The following is a 17,829-nucleotide window of genomic DNA, read 5'->3' as shown; positions in this document are numbered from 1 at the left end:
AAAGCTTTTTTTCTTGGCACATTTGTATCTATAAAAACTTGTACATTAGTGTTTTTTTCCCCTTTACAATTTTCTAAAAAAAAATTGCATATTCAAAGCATCATAATTGCTTTAAATAATTGCATGCTTTTCTAGCTAAAAAAAAATAAAATAAAAAAAAAATAAAAAAGTATAATTTTGGGGTTAAACTTGAAAAAATAAAAATAAAAAAAATGCAATCCTATTTATATTCCCTTCTATAAATGGCCCAAATACACCATTGTACAATGTAAACAAATAGATTTTTTTAAAAATCATGTTTTATTTTTACATAGTAATGAAGCACTTGTTGCAGTAACAGTAAAACACAATATGTAACACTTTCCAAACAACAAGATATAGGCACACCGTAGAAATTAAATTAAGCAGAGCTGCAGTAAAAATGTAACGTCAACTCATTAGTTGACTATGTTTTGGCATTGGCAGGGCTAGGCCAACCTAATGATAATGTAAGCTACTATATGGTTTATTTTAACTAGGTCATGTGTGCGCGAAAAGTTTGTTAAAATCATAGTGTGACTAAAAGGACTTTGAAAGAAAAATGTCTGCAGTAGAGTACATCATCCTCTAAAGATCACATAAAAACATCCCAGCAAAAAGCAAACCTGTGGGTAGATGAGATTTAAGTTAATAAGCAGTCTTAAAAAAGGTGTCCGATAGTGTCACCAGTCCATAATGTTTCATCTTAAATTTTTACTTACAGTGCTATTTTTTTGGAATACCAGCTACAATCTCAGATTCAATGCCACAGTGATCAGACCCACGCAACATTTTAAAGAAACCTAAAAAAAGACACAAATAAATGAAGTAAATGTCAAATTGTGGTTTAAAAGTTAAGGCGTTCCTCACCATTCTCGCCCCAGTCAGTGTTCCAGGAGTTTGCACAGAGCCAGTATGGAACACCATCCTCCTCTCCCCAACCTAAAATCTTAATGGCATGACCACCAACAGCAGATCCAGAAATGTGCTGATAAACACCTGTCAAAATTAGTAAATAGTAATCTGGGACATGTACATACATTACATTTGCATGACCGTTAATATTTTGGGTGGAAAAGTACCAGATTTGTACAGCAGAAAGTCTTCATAGACAGTGAAGGCACCTTCCACAGGACCATTCTTTGAGATTTCAACCTGAATCTCTGCCTCGTCTGACAGCACACTGTAGGCCGTTTTTCCTGCAAGTTGTTTTGGAAGATCAGTTTTAGTGTAAAAGATCAATCATAGTCTTTCGTGGTCGTACCAAAGTACTTGTCCTTGTTGTACGTAGGAGAGTATCCAGGTTCACACTGAGCCACACAATCAGGAGTTCCCCCTCCTTCACCAGTGCATGGTGGTCTGCTCCCATTCACATGGTGCTCACAAGGAGCGATTGTGTACGGACGACACCCTGTGAAGAGAGCACGCACAATTATATACAAGTTTATTACAAGTATTCTTGTGATGCACCAAGAGAAGCTGCACCAAAGCAGCACTGACCAATGTGAGAGTCGTACAGGCCTCCAGTGACAAGCCCCTGCTTAGTCCAGTAGTCCCAGGCTGCTGTAGGGTATCCACCATTACACCTAAAAACACATTGGTCAGATAGAATTCTGAAGTGCACTTTTTAATTTTCAGATTCCTTAACAATAATGTTTGCCCTTACCCCATGCCACAGGAGTCACAGCAGGTCAGCAAATCTTCAGCAGAGATCTCCACACTGATTTTACCAGCACTATTGACACACACACGGTCTGAAATGGCCTCTGCTGCGCCAAAGGCCTAAATAGTATAATCACATGGTCAAACATCTAAATACAAAACCTAAAATTGACAGTTAAGCTACAACAAAATAATTTACCCAGCACGATCCGCAAGAACCTTGATCTCTGATCTCTTTAATAGTTGGACAATTTGGCCACTGCACTCTGGAGTCAAATTCTTTGGGGATTTTCACGTCACCGGCATACTGAACCCTACGGAGAAATACAAGTTTACGAACTTAGCAGTATTAAAACTAAACCTTGGCCTTAATCTGGAAATATCTATTGAAATCTAAGGATTTAAAAAGTACATGCTTGCACACACCCTTTACTGTGCAAATATGGATAAAGGCAGAACATTTCTTGGCTTGTATGTAAACGGTTGTTTTCATGGATGAAACTCACATGACAGGCAGTTTAGGTCCTTTCAGGAACGTACCACAGAGCTTCTGCACATAACTGAAGTCCACATTATGGAAGTTGTGACCAGCCTGAAAAAGGAGCAAAAAACAACCACAACTCACTTTAGCTTCAGTCTATGAAACATAAGCACTCTTAAATATAAGAGGCTGACCGTCCAGGTGGTGTTGATTTTGTTGATGTAGTTGACCATGTCACTGGACAGAGGGTGAAATTGAGGTCTGGCCAGGCTCACAGACAAACTGGCAGCCAATACAAGAAAGGCAGCGTTCCACATTTTCCCTAGAAAAGTCCCCATTGTTAGTAAAAAAATAAAATATTCTGAGGTTATGTATTAAAAAAGGTAAATCATTAGAATTCAAACCACTTCTCTCCAATTAATTGCTTTATTTCAACCAGCTGCATCAGTGCACTTTCCAGTACTTACACTTTAAAGATGCTGTACAAAGTATTCAACACTTGAAAAGTCATTATGACAAGTATGTTTGCTGCTGACAAATACAGAACTAGCTCTAACAAGTTCAAGATAAATAACTAAATAAATAAATAGAAGTGACACCATAGCCTTCAAGGCTGATGTTCAAGTCACTATGAAAGTACGCTTTGCCTTTATAATTTTGTAAACGCCTCACTGCCACTTACATTTCCTGTTCAGTTTCTTATTCCAGTCATTTGTTTTGAAGGCATGGAAACAAGTCTCGTAGAGATCTTTGCGGTCTGTTCCATGCATCATATTTAAAATGTTCTATTAGTCACAGTTCTGAATATCAGCTAGCTCTAAACTGAGGCCTTTATTTATAAATACATAAATATTTACTCCACAATATTCATATAGACTAGTACTTCCAGTGGATGGTCTGTTTGTTTTTTTTTAAATCAGATTCATGTTTCACAAAAGGAAAGCAAAACCTGTGTGTAGCCTCCCGTTCAGCTACTTTAGATTTGTGTTACATTTCTCTAAAAGCCCATTGCGTCGGTCTATATTGTGCGCTTATTGACAGGGAGCAGGTGTGTTTTTGATCTTTGCCATTTCACTTTACTGACCTTCAAGTGAATTAGGAAACATAAGAGGAACTAACTCGAGCATGAGCAGGTAAAACAAAGCTGAGATTTAGCTACACGTAAACAGAGTAAACAGTTTCAGAGTTAACAATCGAGCCAAACGTAAGACACATTCTAATCACTGTCTGGCTGAATAATCAAGATAACATAGGTTTTTAGACTTTGTACCTGATTTCGTAGCCTCGGTCTTCCTCTCTGTCTGTGGCTGTGAAGTGACTTGGCCGAGACTCAGTGCTTTGCCATTTATCCCATAAACCACGTGACGAGTCATGTGAATGCGTTTCATGTGACCCGGAAATGAGTTTACTTACATTCTTATTTACTTTGTTGTGATTTGTAGACTTTTCATTAGGTGTGTAGGTGAATTTTGATACCAGATTTCACTTCTGCTTGCGAACACTAGTATGAAGGTTATTTTGTGTTTTTATTACGAATGTTTTTTTACACAGATTTTTTTTTACATATTTTTTTTTTACATAGAATCTAGTTCAAATATTCATTGTATTTTAAATACGATTATTTTTTTTTCATTCGATGTAAAAAATAAATCAATTTGATGTAAAAAAAAAAATCGTCATAAAAACACAAAATAACCTTCATACACTAGGGAACGCACACGGGGCGTTACTGAAATATGTCCAAATCGTGCATCCAAAGGGTTAATTTTGATTAAATATTCGATATGTCTATGCAGCAGAAAACTGTTTTGCAACCTATTTCTTAGCATGGAGCTCTTGAGGAATTGAAAGTGAAAAGAGAAAATGTTGTGAAATTTGATTGTGTGACAATCACATTTCTCTTCCCTTTATTTGTCTAATTTGAATGAGTTGGCTATAATAATAAAAGCCTCAGCAAGGAAAATTAAGATGGATTGACAGTTTGCTTAAAGTACATTTGCTTACCAGCTGCTAAATGTTCCTTTATGTGTGACATGAGTCATTAATAAAAATAAATAATGTTTTTCTAAATGTTGTATTTATTGATTCATAATAGCACATTTAGTGAACCAGTAGATCCAAAAACAACAAGTGGTTAAATGAGATGTGATTGAAGAAGAGTCCGTACTTAATTTGCTGACAATATCTCACATTGGACACACCAGATTGACTAACCTCAAACCGCATCGACCAAAACTAAAATGCAGACATCTGTTTGTGTAAAATAACAATTGTATTAAAAAGTAAACATAAAAAAGCGTGCGTAAGCTGGATGCCTAGTCTTGAGCCACAACAGTGCATTTGGAAGCTACATTAACATTAGCAATTTTTGAAGCTGCATATTACAAGTGTTTGGTAGTGACCATGTGAATCTGGCAGTAGCATAAATACACTTTCTGTATGAACGTTTGTCCAATTGTAGCATGCAGTGACTATCAGCAATCACAGTGCATCAACACATTTAAGAGGCAGCACCAATAAAAGATGTTTGATTTAAACTGTACTGATCATGATGGCAACAACACACAATGTGATAAGACAATACAAATCAATACCAACATAGAAAACAACAAACATTCAAGGAATATCATTTAGACAGTATTATAAATAAGTTTAGTATTTGTAGTCCCTTAGCTGTGTGTAGTACCTTTCCTGAACAAAATTAAGCAATTAATAAAGATTTTCTGTCTGAAACGAAAAATAAACATAATTTATTTAATTTGTTTATTTCAATTTATACTATACATTTTGAGCATTCATACATTCCTATCAATTATTTGTATAAGAATCACACTGCATATTCCCTTTACGTATGCCATGTACCATCTTTATACTACAAAGAAACTTTCTTTTAAAAAGTGCAGTGAGAGGAGTGATTTGAGAACTGATACCATTAGTGTAATGATGACTTCACACTGTATGTAAACGCTAATCTGTGACTGGATAAGTGGTTTGCTAAAAGCTATCTGATGAGCATGTTTTCAAAGTCTGGCTTTTCAAATGGTAATAAGTAAGCATGCTTTCATTGTTTTAATGATCCCTTTACATGTATGCTCATTTTCAACTACACTAAAATCATACTAAGATCACTTCAGAGAAAGCTATTTGTTTTTCCTCATGTATTGATGGTGTAATAACTCCTGTCTCAGTGGTGCAACATTCAGGTCATCAACTTGATTTTATGCACTTTGTCTGAATCAGTTTCATTAAATAACTTACATTTATTCAATTTCCTCACCATTTAATTCCCGCAAATGCGCCCACATGCTGCATTATAAAGCTACATACAGGCTTATGTAAAGCTTTTTGTCTGGATTGAGGTTTGTAGCTTAATTTACAGTGCTACTATAGTACTAATTGACATATAAATTGATCCTTTTACACTCACATTCTGCCAAATATAAAATTGCGTTCACTAAATATGTTGCGCTCAATTTTCTATGACCTTGTTACACCATTCTCTCTCGACTATCTACAAACTGAACGATCTGTTTTCGAGCATGCGAGACTGGCGTGAGGGGCATTATGGGAGTGCCGGGTGTACTGGCACCAGGAGTTGAAGCCACAGGAGTCGATGTACCGGGAGTTCCACCTGGTGTGACCCCAGGTGTTGTCCCTGGGGTGGCCGGGATGACTACAACTGGGGAAGGACTTTCTGCCCCAGGTCTTGGCTCCACTCGAGGTGTGGAGGTTACAAACCGCGCCTCCCTAATCCTGTATGGACTCCTGTAGCTGGAGATGGGGGACAGCTCAGATCCCCAGCCCAAGTAGCTTCCACTGGAGGGTGAATGTGCATCTGCGCTGAAGTACAGCGTGGTGTCAACCGGAAAGATTGGCTTCCTCTCTGGAGATGTGAGCAGGAATGGAGAGTGGCGTTCTGGGGACCATCCTGGAGTCTTAATGTCCAGAGAGGCCACAGAGGAGGAGGCTTCAGTCAGAGCTGCATTACTGTCGCCATGATGCAGGCTCACTGTGCGAGGAGAGGAGGGCGTGACTGAGCCATAGGCAGCACTTTGAAAGTCATCGTCACCTAAGAAAATAACGATGGCATTTTAAACACAATAAAGATGGCATTTCAAACACAGAAATACATATTGCACAAAAATATATTATGTTCAAACCTCTTTCTGATGGAGCAGCACTGGACTCATCTTCGGCAGACTCTTCTGGAATTGCCTCTTGGACTGGAATAATCTCTGGAAACTTTCGGATATCTTGGATTGTAGTTGGAGGAGTCTGTCTCACTGGTCTGGCTATTACAGTGCTGGGAACCGGCTGAACAGGCTGGATGACTTCTTTTGGCTAAAAAAACCCAAAACGATAAGTATTCTTTATGTTAAAATGTTAAAAGTTTAACAAATAAATCTAAAATATAGTGTAAAAGTACTCGTGGAGCCACTGTTTCTTGTGTTGGTGCTGGTGGACGGACAACAGGAACTTGAGGCTGGATTGGATAAATCTGCAAAATAAAAAAATAATGCATTTAATAAACATATAGTATTTGTGTGAACAGTATTGTGAACCAGTTGGAGTTTAACAAACCCGTGGGACATGATGTTGATCCGGTGAATTAATTTCCTCAGAGAGACCCATGAGTCCAGCCAAACCCCCTTCCCCATATGATGACCATATCCTGGGTACGTCCCCAGTTTTTAAGGCCAAGCGAATGAGCAGCCAGTGGTGGTGTCTCCAGCCCTCCCATTGGTGAGGGAGGTCCATCAGGGTCCCACCACCTACATGTAAGATATTAGCTCATTATAACACATACATAAATACAAAACAGGCAAGGCAAGGCAAGTTTATTTGTAGAGCACAATTTGTACACAATTGAGTGCTTCACACAACAGGAAAAAAATCACAAGGACAAGACAGAAATCACAGCACAGCTAAACAAAACTTGGGTTTAGCTTGGATTTGAACATTGTCAGAGTAGAGGCCTGTCTCACATCAGGAAGACTGTTTTTTAGCTACATAAAACTGAAACGCATGTTCCAGTCCTGACACCAGTCTGGGCACCTGCAGGAGGCCAGTCCCTGAGGTCCTCAGTGTCCGAGATGTTTCATCTGGCACTAACATGTCTGATGTACTTTAGTGCTAGGCCATGGAGAGACAAAGCTGCTTTAAAGTCTATTCTCTGAGCCACAAGGGCCAGTGCAGAGACCTGAGAACAAGACTAATGTGATGGTACTTCCTGGTTCTAGTCAGGACCCGAGCAGCAGCGTTCTGGATGTACTGCAGCTGTTTTACAGCTCGTTTGGAGAGGCCAGTGAGCAGGCCGTTACAGTAATCTAATCTACTGGAGACAAGCGCAGTAGGGGTCCCAGGATTGACCCTAGGCGCACCCCACAGGTCAGAGACACAGTTACCAATTTCAACAAAGTACTTCCTGTCTTCCAGATAGGACCTTAACCAGTTTAGGGCAGTGCCAGTGATGCCCACCCAGTCCTCTAGTCTCTGTAAGAGGATCCCATGATGGACAGTGTGTCAAAAGCAGCACTCAGATTTAACAGAATAACAGAATGTCATTTGTCACCTTGACAAGAGCAGTCTCAGTGCTCTGATCAGGTCAAAAACCTGACTGGAAAACATCAAATGAGTTGTTTATTAAGAGGAAATCTGTGAGCTGCTGGTAAACAACCTTTTCGATGATGTTACCCTAAAAAGGGGCAGATTAGAGATGGGCTGGTAATTACTCAGTACTGCAGCATCAAGATTGCTCTTCTTCTTCCTGGATAGTTTTGTCGGTTACAGGTGCAAAGTGAGTTAGCTCGAAGTGTCTAGGTGGTTTTAAGGTACTTTTTTGCATTGTGGAATTGATAGCATTTTTAATGCCCAGAACTTTTTCATTAAAGAATAATGCAATCTCATTACACTTGGATGTGGAAATTAGTCCTAACAGCAGCTGAGCTGGAGGAACATGTGAGTTGTTACTGCAGCTTCCAATTATTTCAGAAAAATATATTTCCCTAGTTCTACATAAAATGAGGTTGTACATGTACAACTTCTCTCTGTAAATATATTTTTGAACCTGGAGCTTTGACTTGCGCCATTTCCGTTCGGCCCGGCGACACTCCCTTTTCTGTGCCCTGACCGAATCATCATTTCTCCATGGCACCTTCTGCTTATTTTTAACCATTTTAGCCTACATAGGGGCCATTCAAAACACTAGTTATAACAGAGTTCAACAACTCATTTAGATGTGTGGCCAAAACATTAGGAAGGAGTGACGTTATGGCAAAAACCGTGAGGCTGGGAAAAGAATGTGTTTTAATTTTTTCATGCATACTAAAAGGTTCAGGATGTACCTGAAAGTGTAGCTTGTCGATGGTAAGAAGCAGGATCTTTCTCGTTGAGAGTGAGTGAAGATCCACGCTCCATGCAGGCTCCACCTATTCCTCTGTGACGAATACTCTGAAAGATCTCAAAGGACTTTGGGTGAAGGAAACGGTAGTACAAGACTAACGCTATGACTCCTGAACAACAAAACATTAAAAACCATCAAAACATTGCCATAGGAATCAAAACCTCATGTAATGTGTGTGTTTTTTGTTTTTACCAATGAGAAAGCTGCAGAAGACAGCAGCCGGTATGCCAACTGTATCCCATGAAACCATTGTAAACAACCAAGAAGAAGCCAGAAGAAGGAAGGCATTTTCCAAAAACATGACCTGAAACATCAGTTGAAATTAATAGATTAATTTCTATATCTAAGGACTCGGGATGTATTGTGTTTCTCACCAAGTAGAATCCAGCCATGCGATATCTAGACTGACCATACTTCACATTGAGGAAAAGGAAGACGTGGATGGCGCCCAGGACAACATTGAATACTCTCCATCGAGCAGTTGAACGTATAATGTCAGTCTGCTGGGACACGATCCAAAATGTTGCACCGAGCCAGTGGACCCCTGATGTACACAACCAAATATTGTTTAATGATTTCAACATGCATACATCACATACGTCGCAGTTGTTTGTGTAGATTTCTCTTACCAATAACTCCAAGAATCCACTGTTTAAATATCCGTGTGAAAAGCATGAGGACAGCAAAGCGGGACCCCAACATACCAACCTGTACGGAGAAAAACAAAAGTTGAGGTAATTCCATTCAGAATAATGTACAATGCATTGATATGTTCAACTCTCCCACCCTCCAGAGCAGCCGACACAAGACGGCAGCAGGAGTCATGTGGAGGTGTCCCGGTCTGATCAGAGAACAGGCTCTGGCATAAAGGACCAAGGCCCAGGCAAGAGACAGTACACACACTGCGAAGCACACTGAGGCTGGGGAAGGACAAACATGTGTAAGAGTTACTCAAACCTAAACCTTTGCATTTGTGAAGCACCTTGTGTATAAATGATTTACCCTATTCTACGGTCCACATAATATAAGCCACAAAAATGTTTGAATACAAAGTCAGTACTGCTCCTTATTATGGTAATTAATTAAGGTATAATATAGGCATAATAATATGATTATTAGACACTCAGTTTGCACTTTCTGTGGGCCTTTACTAACATTCAGAATAAGTCAATGCTTAGATTTTTTTATGCTAACATCTAGTCTCGCTTTGCCATATTTGTGTTTTTGAAACTACACAAAGAGTTTGCTTAATAGTCTCCCTTCCTCTTACTCTTGTTCTCTCTTGCTTGAGAGATGTTATTTTTGCCATAGTATGGTATTAATATACGTTGAATTTATTCAGTTACAGGTGATAGATATGGATGCCCTCTTCTGAAACCTTCCAGATAAAGCAATAACACCTCCATGGAGACAAGCAGGCCACGAAAAAGTTACGTCCAAGAATGTAAAACTCCTAATGCATATGCCGAGTTGTCGCTGCAGTTTACTTGGAGACTTGATGCCGATGTCGGTGCAGATGAGGACGTAGGTCTGCAGCAGCGTTTGTGGGAGGGTCACCACCAAGGCCTCGAGCAGACGCAGAGCTGACACGTCCGCCTGCTGCATGATCTCACCGTAAACGTCCATGTCAGGAAGACGCATGCACTCCCCCAGCCTGAGTGGATACATGCAGAAGATTGTGATGCAGACTTATGGATATTTATTAATCACATGTACATACTCTTTATAATTACCTTTTGAAGATGCCGAGGTGTAGTATGTGTGTCCAGGTAAGTGACCTTCTCCGAATACGTCCGTCGGACAGGTACCAATTATAGCTGAGCCACTGTGGACCCCATCCTAAAAATAGATGATGAAAATAAATGATAAAGTTACATTTCATAATATACGAGCAACGGAAATGACATTCCATTAACAGAAGATCAGAAAACATAAAAAAAGAATATGAAGGGAACAAAAAAACATAGATGATCTTATCTGAAATGCTGCAAAGTGCTTGGTCTTGTTGGTGAGTGTTGTGTGATCACCTGGCAGCAGGAGCAGTGCAGTCAGTCCAGCGAGATGAGCGTAGCAGTAGTTGTGACCGATCCACAAATAGTAAACAAAGCAGTAGATCACTGGGTAAACAAAGTAAATTGTGATTTATTTACAGCAGATGGTCTGTGTAAATGAATATAAATGTACTGTGAGTAAATGAAAGAATGTGAAATAGCCAATTATCTACCATATCCACATAATCTATGCAGTTTAGTTCCGTCCATCTGAGGAAAATATAAAATAGGCATAGCCAGGCCTCAACAATTTGTCATCAAATATATCAACATAAATTATCAAATTAGAGGACTAGTAATCTAAAATGATAGAATTTTGTTTTTCCACAAATTTCTGGGTGGGCTAATGGCCTTTCCATGTCTAAACTTTATATACACATGCTTCTTTGCAATATGGACAGATAATAAAGGATGGCAGCTTTCTATTTCAAATGACCTTGTTGTAGCCACCCCAAACAAAGTCCTTCCACTCCACAAGGTCCGCCCCATCATGGAGGCCCGGGGCCGCTCTGGACCTCTCCTGATGTAATCTGAACCGGGACAGCTGCCAAACAGGCGGGACACTGGGCTGAGGCTGCATCATGGGGTCCGCCCATAAGCGTCTCCAAAAAGGCGCTAAAATATGGGGAAATGTGGACACTTGCTGCAGTAGCAGTCCACACGTCTCTGAGTCTGCAGTTTTAGAGTGCACCAGGACGCAGTGTAGACTGCATTAAGAATATCCCAACCTCCATAAATGGGTTATTAGCCAATACACTTCAATTGCAGAAAACATATGTGAATTTACATTTTCACACCGCAAAAAGAATTTGCAAAAATATTCGACACATCAAATGTTTCGTTTTGAGCCGTATCTCTCACGTGCACACATGCCATCCTGCTGTAGTGTCCCGTCTGATGTCCTAGTCTGCCCCACAGTACGTGTGTGTGCGTGAGTTAGCCTATGTGATGTGCGTGTCCCAGGTAAGACTCACGCGCCGCCCTCTCTGCGACAACGAGGAGGGCAGTAACAGCAAAGACGCAAACTTGGCAGCAGGACATGCAGCCTCCTCCATCTGCGGGAGTGGAGTAGTGCCTCATGGTGCCGGGATGAGACAGGACGCCCCGGACCTGTGTTGTGGCGGCGTCTGAAGAACAGGGCCGGGACCTGGTGCGGTTCGGGAGGGGTCCAGCTGCAGTAGCCCCCGCGCTATGTCCCACCGCAACGTCACGGCGTCCCGTTAAAGAGATAGCACTGCAGACTTTTGCCCCGTGATTAACGAATGATGCTCCCACAAAACTGACACGCATGAGCCTGGTCTCATTATGGATCTTTACGTTACAGTAATGTATCATATCTAATATACAAGCAAAATAATCCAGATAGTTAAAGATGCTCCATGCAACTTTTCAAGTAGAGGGCCCGTCTGCTTGTTTCCATGGAGATGCCATTGCTGGTCAAGAATGCCCCAGCCCCAAAGTTTGTTTGAGATATTTTGAGATGTATACATTTTCTCTTAACATGACATTCCTGCTTTAGATCTATTGCTCAAGACCTTCTTGCCACTGTAGGTTTGTGCATTTGTGTGGACAGTTTGTTCTTTCCTAATTTGGGTTTTCTCCTTGTACTAGTCCTGTTTCTGTCATTTCTGTCCTAAATACACAAATGTTAGGTTTCCATGTTTCCCCATTTCCTTGAGACTGGTTCTACTTCTAACCCTAACCATTACCCAATTACTTCTTGCCTAACCTTAAACTAAACAGACTCATAGCTTAACCTTAAAGCAGGTATTTGATCCATTGTTGAAGGATTTAGCACATATGGATCCCCATGAGAGTCCCAATGAGATATTTACCTGCCCACACACAAAAAGAGTTAATCCACCAGTTACTTATAACAATGATATCTCAAACCATAATTTGGTGAAGAGTGTCCAAGCTTCAGGATATAAAGTTTGGTTAAATGCAGAGCTCAAATAGATCTAGGGATTCACCTTTTTCACCTATTTCAAACTTCCTTTCGATCTTAACAATATACTATATTCTTGAGTTATTACTGATTTCAATACCATAATGAAATCAAGGTTTTAGACAAGACAAACCCTTTCAACACAAAATAACAATACTTTATTAAACATTGTGGTTTCATAATAGTTCTGATATGGCTCAAGATCATTTAAAAACAGTTCATGTTAATGTGATTTTAAAAAATATTCATACTTGTCCAAATGAATATCTAGTTTAGAATCGATTAGTATATCTGATTTTTGATATTTTTTACAACCATAGTTGGTTTAATTTAGCACATAGACAACATTATTGTTATTATTTTGTGCATCAAATAATATATATTTTCTGTACACAAAAGCACGATTGAATATTTTCTGTGGATCTTTTGATAATATGCAGTATGTCCATACTGCCACTGGAGGGCATATGAGATTTATATCTATGAGTTTCAGAATGATGAGACTCTAGGACCGTTGCCATAGTGATTAACGATTTGAAGCCAAATATAATATATTACGAATTGAGGATTTATTCACCCCTCTAGGCGGAATAATGAAAGATATATGTCTTGACTATGTATTACTCTACCTCTTTGAGGTTTCACAATGCATCTAGATACATCCAAGTATACAGATCTTTATATTTATGATAATCTTAAATACATTTTCAGAGAGTTAAAACAAACTCTTGGAAAATGTCACTGCAACAAGGCAAATTCAACATATAAGACAGTTCTAATTGGTGCCATCTGACTGACTTCAAGAAAGTGGCAAGTGAATTTTAAAAAACAGCTTGAGAAGTTTATCAAGTCAGACATTCCGTAACAAAAATAGCTGAGAGTTATACCAATAATCCTCTGTAGTGTATCTAGGTCTGCATTAGACCTACATGGTCTTAGAGTTCACTGACACAGTTGTTGGTGGTCCCTGGAGTTAAAGGGTGTGTCAGTAATATCTGTTGAGGCTCTGAGTCACAGTGCTGATGTCTGGCTGTCCATTCATCCAGATTTCTCTGAGAACACGCTCACGCTCCTCCAGCCGCTGTGCTCGGTCCAGCTCTGAAACACAAAGACGTTAATGTAGCATGACAGGATAAGACTCACAACTCCATCTAGTGGTTGAGAAAATGTTATACTATTGGACTCATTAAAGGTGTGTGTTACCCTCTGCTGATGTAAACATAGTGGCATTCAGTAAAGCTCTCTCAAAGCGCCTGCGTCGCCTTGCTGACAGGTCACATGATTCGTCCCAGTTTTCTGATTCGTTATCCCCTGTGGGGCCTGTCCCATATGGGACCACACTGTTGTGCATGTTACTGTCACTGTGCTGATGGAGCGGACAGCTAGGGAGGCGTCGAGGATGCCTGCACTTATGTCGTTTCTTTGGAGGGTTATTGCCATAGTGACAGTCCGCTCTGCAGTGGATCTGAAAGACTACGGCACAGAGAGTGAGCAGGAGTCCAGCGCACACTCCACCCAAAAACACCAGCGCTGTCCTCTCAGGCTGACCTGCAAAAGCACAAGCATTATAGTATCAGAAAGTACAATAGAGACATTTATACATTTAAATATACCTGCTATAAAGGTGTAAGCTGCAAGAATATTGCTAAGCAATGCCATCTCCACCTCCTCTTCCATATTCAAACTCCCTGTTGCGTTCATGGTTACCCACCCAGAAGACTTGAATGTCTGCAAAATAAGCAATTGCATCACATGGCTTAAAGAACATATTTACTGTTGCCAAAATGGATGAATCTGTGACATTATCTAAAGAAACAGGTGTTAAGACATTCAAGGACTTTCATGTCTACTGTGCTACAGGATATAAACCTCTGTCTAATTTGTCGAAAAAGATTAAGTTGTAGTCATCTGGATACTGTTTTTATTTTTTTCAAGCAAGACGGTTTGACATTCATCCAAGTCGAAATGTCTTGTAAAAAAACAAAAACAAAACACAGTGCCCAGATGACAACCTAATCTACAATGGAACACCCCCTAGTTTAATATATAACAGTCATACAACATAGAAAACAGTGTTTTTCTTTGCGATGGACAAATCATTTTTCATAACATTTGGGTCATTGTGTTGTGTTTGCAGTAACACCTGAGCTTCAAAAGAGTGAGTCTTAGGTGCATGTTTCAGAAACAAGTACAAACAATCAGGATGTGTTCAATTTTATAGCTATCATCATTTCCACCACTCTTGTTAAATACCAGTAAATATGTTCACGGTTACTCTTCTGTCTAGACATGTTATGTATTGCTATGTGCCTCAAAGCTTCATTTTTGTAGTGCACTGAAACATCAAATGTTTTGTATTGTTTGAATTTGAACAGATTTTTTTGCTATTCCTTTTTATGCTCATCTGTTTAATGACAATGCTGTAATGTAAATGAAAACATGAAATTACCTCTTTGTCTTTCTGTTCATCCTGTTTCTATTTAACACTACAATAAAACCAACAGAACTTCTCACATTATGCCGAGCTCGGAGTGTCAGAGTAATTATTCTCTTGATCGCTGCAGGTTAAGAGTGCCCTTCTCTTGGCATTGTTTACTTCTTTTGGAATTTGTCAAATAAAGATTATTTTGGCTGAACTCTTATAATATTTTTTAATGAAAATATTGCCATTCAAAAAGGCTCTGTATTAGTATTTACCACTAAACCTTAAGTCAATTGGGCAGCTCCTGTCTCAAAAGTAAACCACAGTGTTAAGAAATTACAGTTTATTAATTGTATAAGTGAAAGTAACATTTGCACAGACGTCTTTCAGAGACAATTTTAGGAAGGAACCATCACAATTCTCAATCAGCTGCACATACAGTTATGTAATGACATTAGTATGAACCATTTGGCCCCAAGCCCATTTTTTTTCCAAACCGCTCACCCAGTCTGGAGCTGTGTGCACTCTTAAGACATAACAACTCTTCTAATAGATGTAGAGAAACACCTTTTATAACTCACTCCACCACATGGGGCCAGAGGAGTCAGGCGATCATCATCAAAGCATCTTTGCCCTGCTTGTGCTTGACACTAACGCGCTGTGACAGTGGCCTTTTTCTGGAGTGCATTGTTCCTGAGTGACCTCAAAAGAGACTGAATCAGAGAAGACAAAACCCTTTCCTGTCTACAGTGTTGTCCATTTTCTAAAGCTCAAGTCAACATTAAGAGAAACCTGTAACTTACTGTGTAGTCCTGTCAAGAGTCCATTTTAAAGTGCGTCCTCACATCCTCTGACAGCTTGTTTCCTTTGGGTCGCTCCTCGTGTTCCTGGGTCTCCTCTGGCTCTGGGCGCTCCAGTGCTCTTTGCGCTTTGCTCTCTCCTCCCTTCTGCTGTCCCCTTCTATTATCTCCTCTCGCCTCTTTGCTTTTCCCTCAAAGAAAAACAATACTAACTGTGTAATTACACGTATAAATCTCAAACGTCCTCATGTGGCTGACACATTCAACTGCATAACTCCATTTGTATATTCTTCTCTTTTAAATGAAAGATCCAGCTTTGCAGAAGAGCTCTGTTTGCTTGTCTGGAGCTTCAGTGTTGAGCAGCAGAGGTCAGGGCAGTGATCGTGACAGACCCACATCTGCAGCTCCATTGGACCTTCCCGCCAACACAGTCACTTAAGTTTACACGCTGCATGTGACCATCAATGCTGTGGACATGCAGAGAGAGAGAGGGAGAGGGAGGGAGAGAGGGAGAGGGAGGGGGTGAGAGAGAGAGTGGGAAGAAAGAGAGAGGAAGGGGGAGAGAGAGGGGGAGGGAGGGAGAGAGTTTGACACAGAGAGGGGGAGGGGATGAGAGAGGGAGTGGGAAGAAAGAGAGAGGAAGAGGGAGAGAGAGGGGGAGGGAGGGAGAGAGACAGAGAGAGAGAGAGAGAGAGAGAGAGAGAGGGAGAGAGGGAGAGAGGGAGAGACAGAGAGAGAGAGAGAGAGAGAGGGAGAGAGAGGGAGAGAGGGAGACATAAAAGAGGAAGAGAGGGAGACACAGAGAAAGAGAGACAAAGAGGGGGAGAGGGAAAGAGACAAAGCGAGAGAGGGAGACAGAGAGACAGAGAGAGTGACACAGAGAGGGAGAGGGAGGGAAGGAAAGAAAGGGAGAGGGAGGGAGAGAGAGAGAGCGAGAGAGAGAGAGGGGGCAAGAGAGAGGTAAATTCACAATGTTAAAATTCTACTTGATTTACAATCATAATACTTATGATTGCACTTGATAGAAACACCAGGATTTGGTGAATCCTTGAGCTTTGCAGGTGCAGATTTCAAGTACATGTTGAAAATGGTTCACATGGAAATCAAAATATATTTTCTTGCTATAGTGTTGTTCAGGAGAGTTAGTAGCTTTATGCGCTGCATTCACACGAGAGGCTTTATTGGTGGGAGCTAATGCAGGTTCAAGGCCGTGGAGCCAAGTCAACAATTCTCTAAAAATAACTTTTATCAGAACGTATTTATGAAAATTTTATCAGCGAACCTGTCACACTGGCAAGTTATTTTTGTGCTGATCCTGCAGAAGTAAATAGGTTAGTTTAGAGCAGCAAGTGCTTGAGTGGGAAAAGGAGTCACAAACAATACGAAACATGTAACTTCAAATCCTCAGTGGAAAGAGCTTTTATCCCTTCGCATATTCTAGTTTCTTGTGTGAGAAAAAAACAGTGGAGAAGAATTTCTTTAGGTTATTTGTATAACTTAAAAAAAACTATGTACACAAGCATCTATTAGTAAGTAAATACAATCTTATCTCACCCAAAGGAATTATAATGATGTTTCACCCAACTGTTAAAAGCTGATTATGTGCTTTCCCCACACAAGCTCTTTTCTCTACACAAACTCACTTTCAAGCATTGTTGTCCCTATAGATGCAAATTGTATACAAAACACTTATCATTTATACTGCATTAGTTTCTACACTTCTGCGGGCCCATCCGCTGCAATATTAACACGAGAACCCTTGGCAGGAATTCTTGTTAGTCGGCTCTGAAATAGCAAGGGACACAAGTTGTAAGTTTGAGATGCGGATGTATAAATTATGTGTCAAGGCAGAAACAACAGAGTTCAACCTCAGTTCTGAATCTCATTAAATTTGTATATTTATTGAACTCTCAACTTTAAATAAAATGCATAGAGACAATAGTCATGACCTAACATTCGCACACTGCAGGTATATCAGCTCCCACGTCCTCCAAGTGCAATTACAAATGCCACTTTCCCTTTTTGAGAGCATAATTTGCGCTGA

At 40.1% G+C, this 17,829-nt stretch overlaps 3 protein-coding genes across 3 annotated transcripts; all 3 read right to left on the bottom strand.

Moving 5' to 3' along the window:
- Nucleotides 1-740: 740 nt before the first annotated feature.
- On the bottom strand, nucleotides 741-2,502 carry ctsba (cathepsin Ba). The gene is made up of 9 exons (XM_072465181.1): nucleotides 2,356-2,502; nucleotides 2,187-2,272; nucleotides 1,880-1,994; nucleotides 1,685-1,800; nucleotides 1,519-1,604; nucleotides 1,283-1,429; nucleotides 1,101-1,217; nucleotides 889-1,017; nucleotides 741-821 (listed from the first exon to the last, which is right to left on the bottom strand). The coding sequence occupies exons 1-9, from the start codon at nucleotides 2,497-2,499 to the stop codon at nucleotides 745-747; spliced, it is 1,017 nt and encodes a 338-aa protein (XP_072321282.1). The 5' UTR covers nucleotides 2,500-2,502; the 3' UTR covers nucleotides 741-744.
- A 2,745-nt stretch (nucleotides 2,503-5,247) lies between these two features.
- xkr5b (XK related 5b) lies at nucleotides 5,248-11,838 on the bottom strand. The gene is made up of 13 exons (XM_072465155.1): nucleotides 11,590-11,838; nucleotides 10,592-10,681; nucleotides 10,298-10,403; nucleotides 10,052-10,218; nucleotides 9,351-9,484; nucleotides 9,194-9,272; nucleotides 8,939-9,108; nucleotides 8,757-8,868; nucleotides 8,506-8,673; nucleotides 6,743-6,933; nucleotides 6,588-6,659; nucleotides 6,322-6,502; nucleotides 5,248-6,230 (listed from the first exon to the last, which is right to left on the bottom strand). Exons 1-13 carry the CDS (start codon nucleotides 11,693-11,695, stop codon nucleotides 5,650-5,652), a joined length of 2,157 nt encoding a protein of 718 aa, XP_072321256.1. The 5' UTR covers nucleotides 11,696-11,838; the 3' UTR covers nucleotides 5,248-5,649.
- Nucleotides 11,839-13,457: 1,619 nt separating this feature from the next.
- On the bottom strand, nucleotides 13,458-16,243 carry eva1a (eva-1 homolog A (C. elegans)). Its single transcript, XM_072465671.1, has 4 exons — nucleotides 15,789-16,243; nucleotides 14,177-14,291; nucleotides 13,767-14,111; nucleotides 13,458-13,661 (listed from the first exon to the last, which is right to left on the bottom strand). The coding sequence occupies exons 2-4, from the start codon at nucleotides 14,262-14,264 to the stop codon at nucleotides 13,549-13,551; spliced, it is 546 nt and encodes a 181-aa protein (XP_072321772.1). The 5' UTR covers nucleotides 14,265-14,291; nucleotides 15,789-16,243; the 3' UTR covers nucleotides 13,458-13,548.
- Nucleotides 16,244-17,829: the final 1,586 nt, after the last annotated feature.

This window comes from Eucyclogobius newberryi, unplaced genomic scaffold (assembly GCF_026437365.1).
Source record: "Eucyclogobius newberryi isolate DKJ021-1_F unplaced genomic scaffold, fEucNew1.0.hap1 SCAF_5, whole genome shotgun sequence".
NCBI classification, from domain to species: domain Eukaryota; kingdom Metazoa; phylum Chordata; class Actinopteri; order Gobiiformes; family Gobiidae; genus Eucyclogobius; species Eucyclogobius newberryi.
The sequence above is the reverse complement of the archived record's forward strand: the minus strand, read 5'-3'. Positions and strand labels throughout refer to the sequence as shown.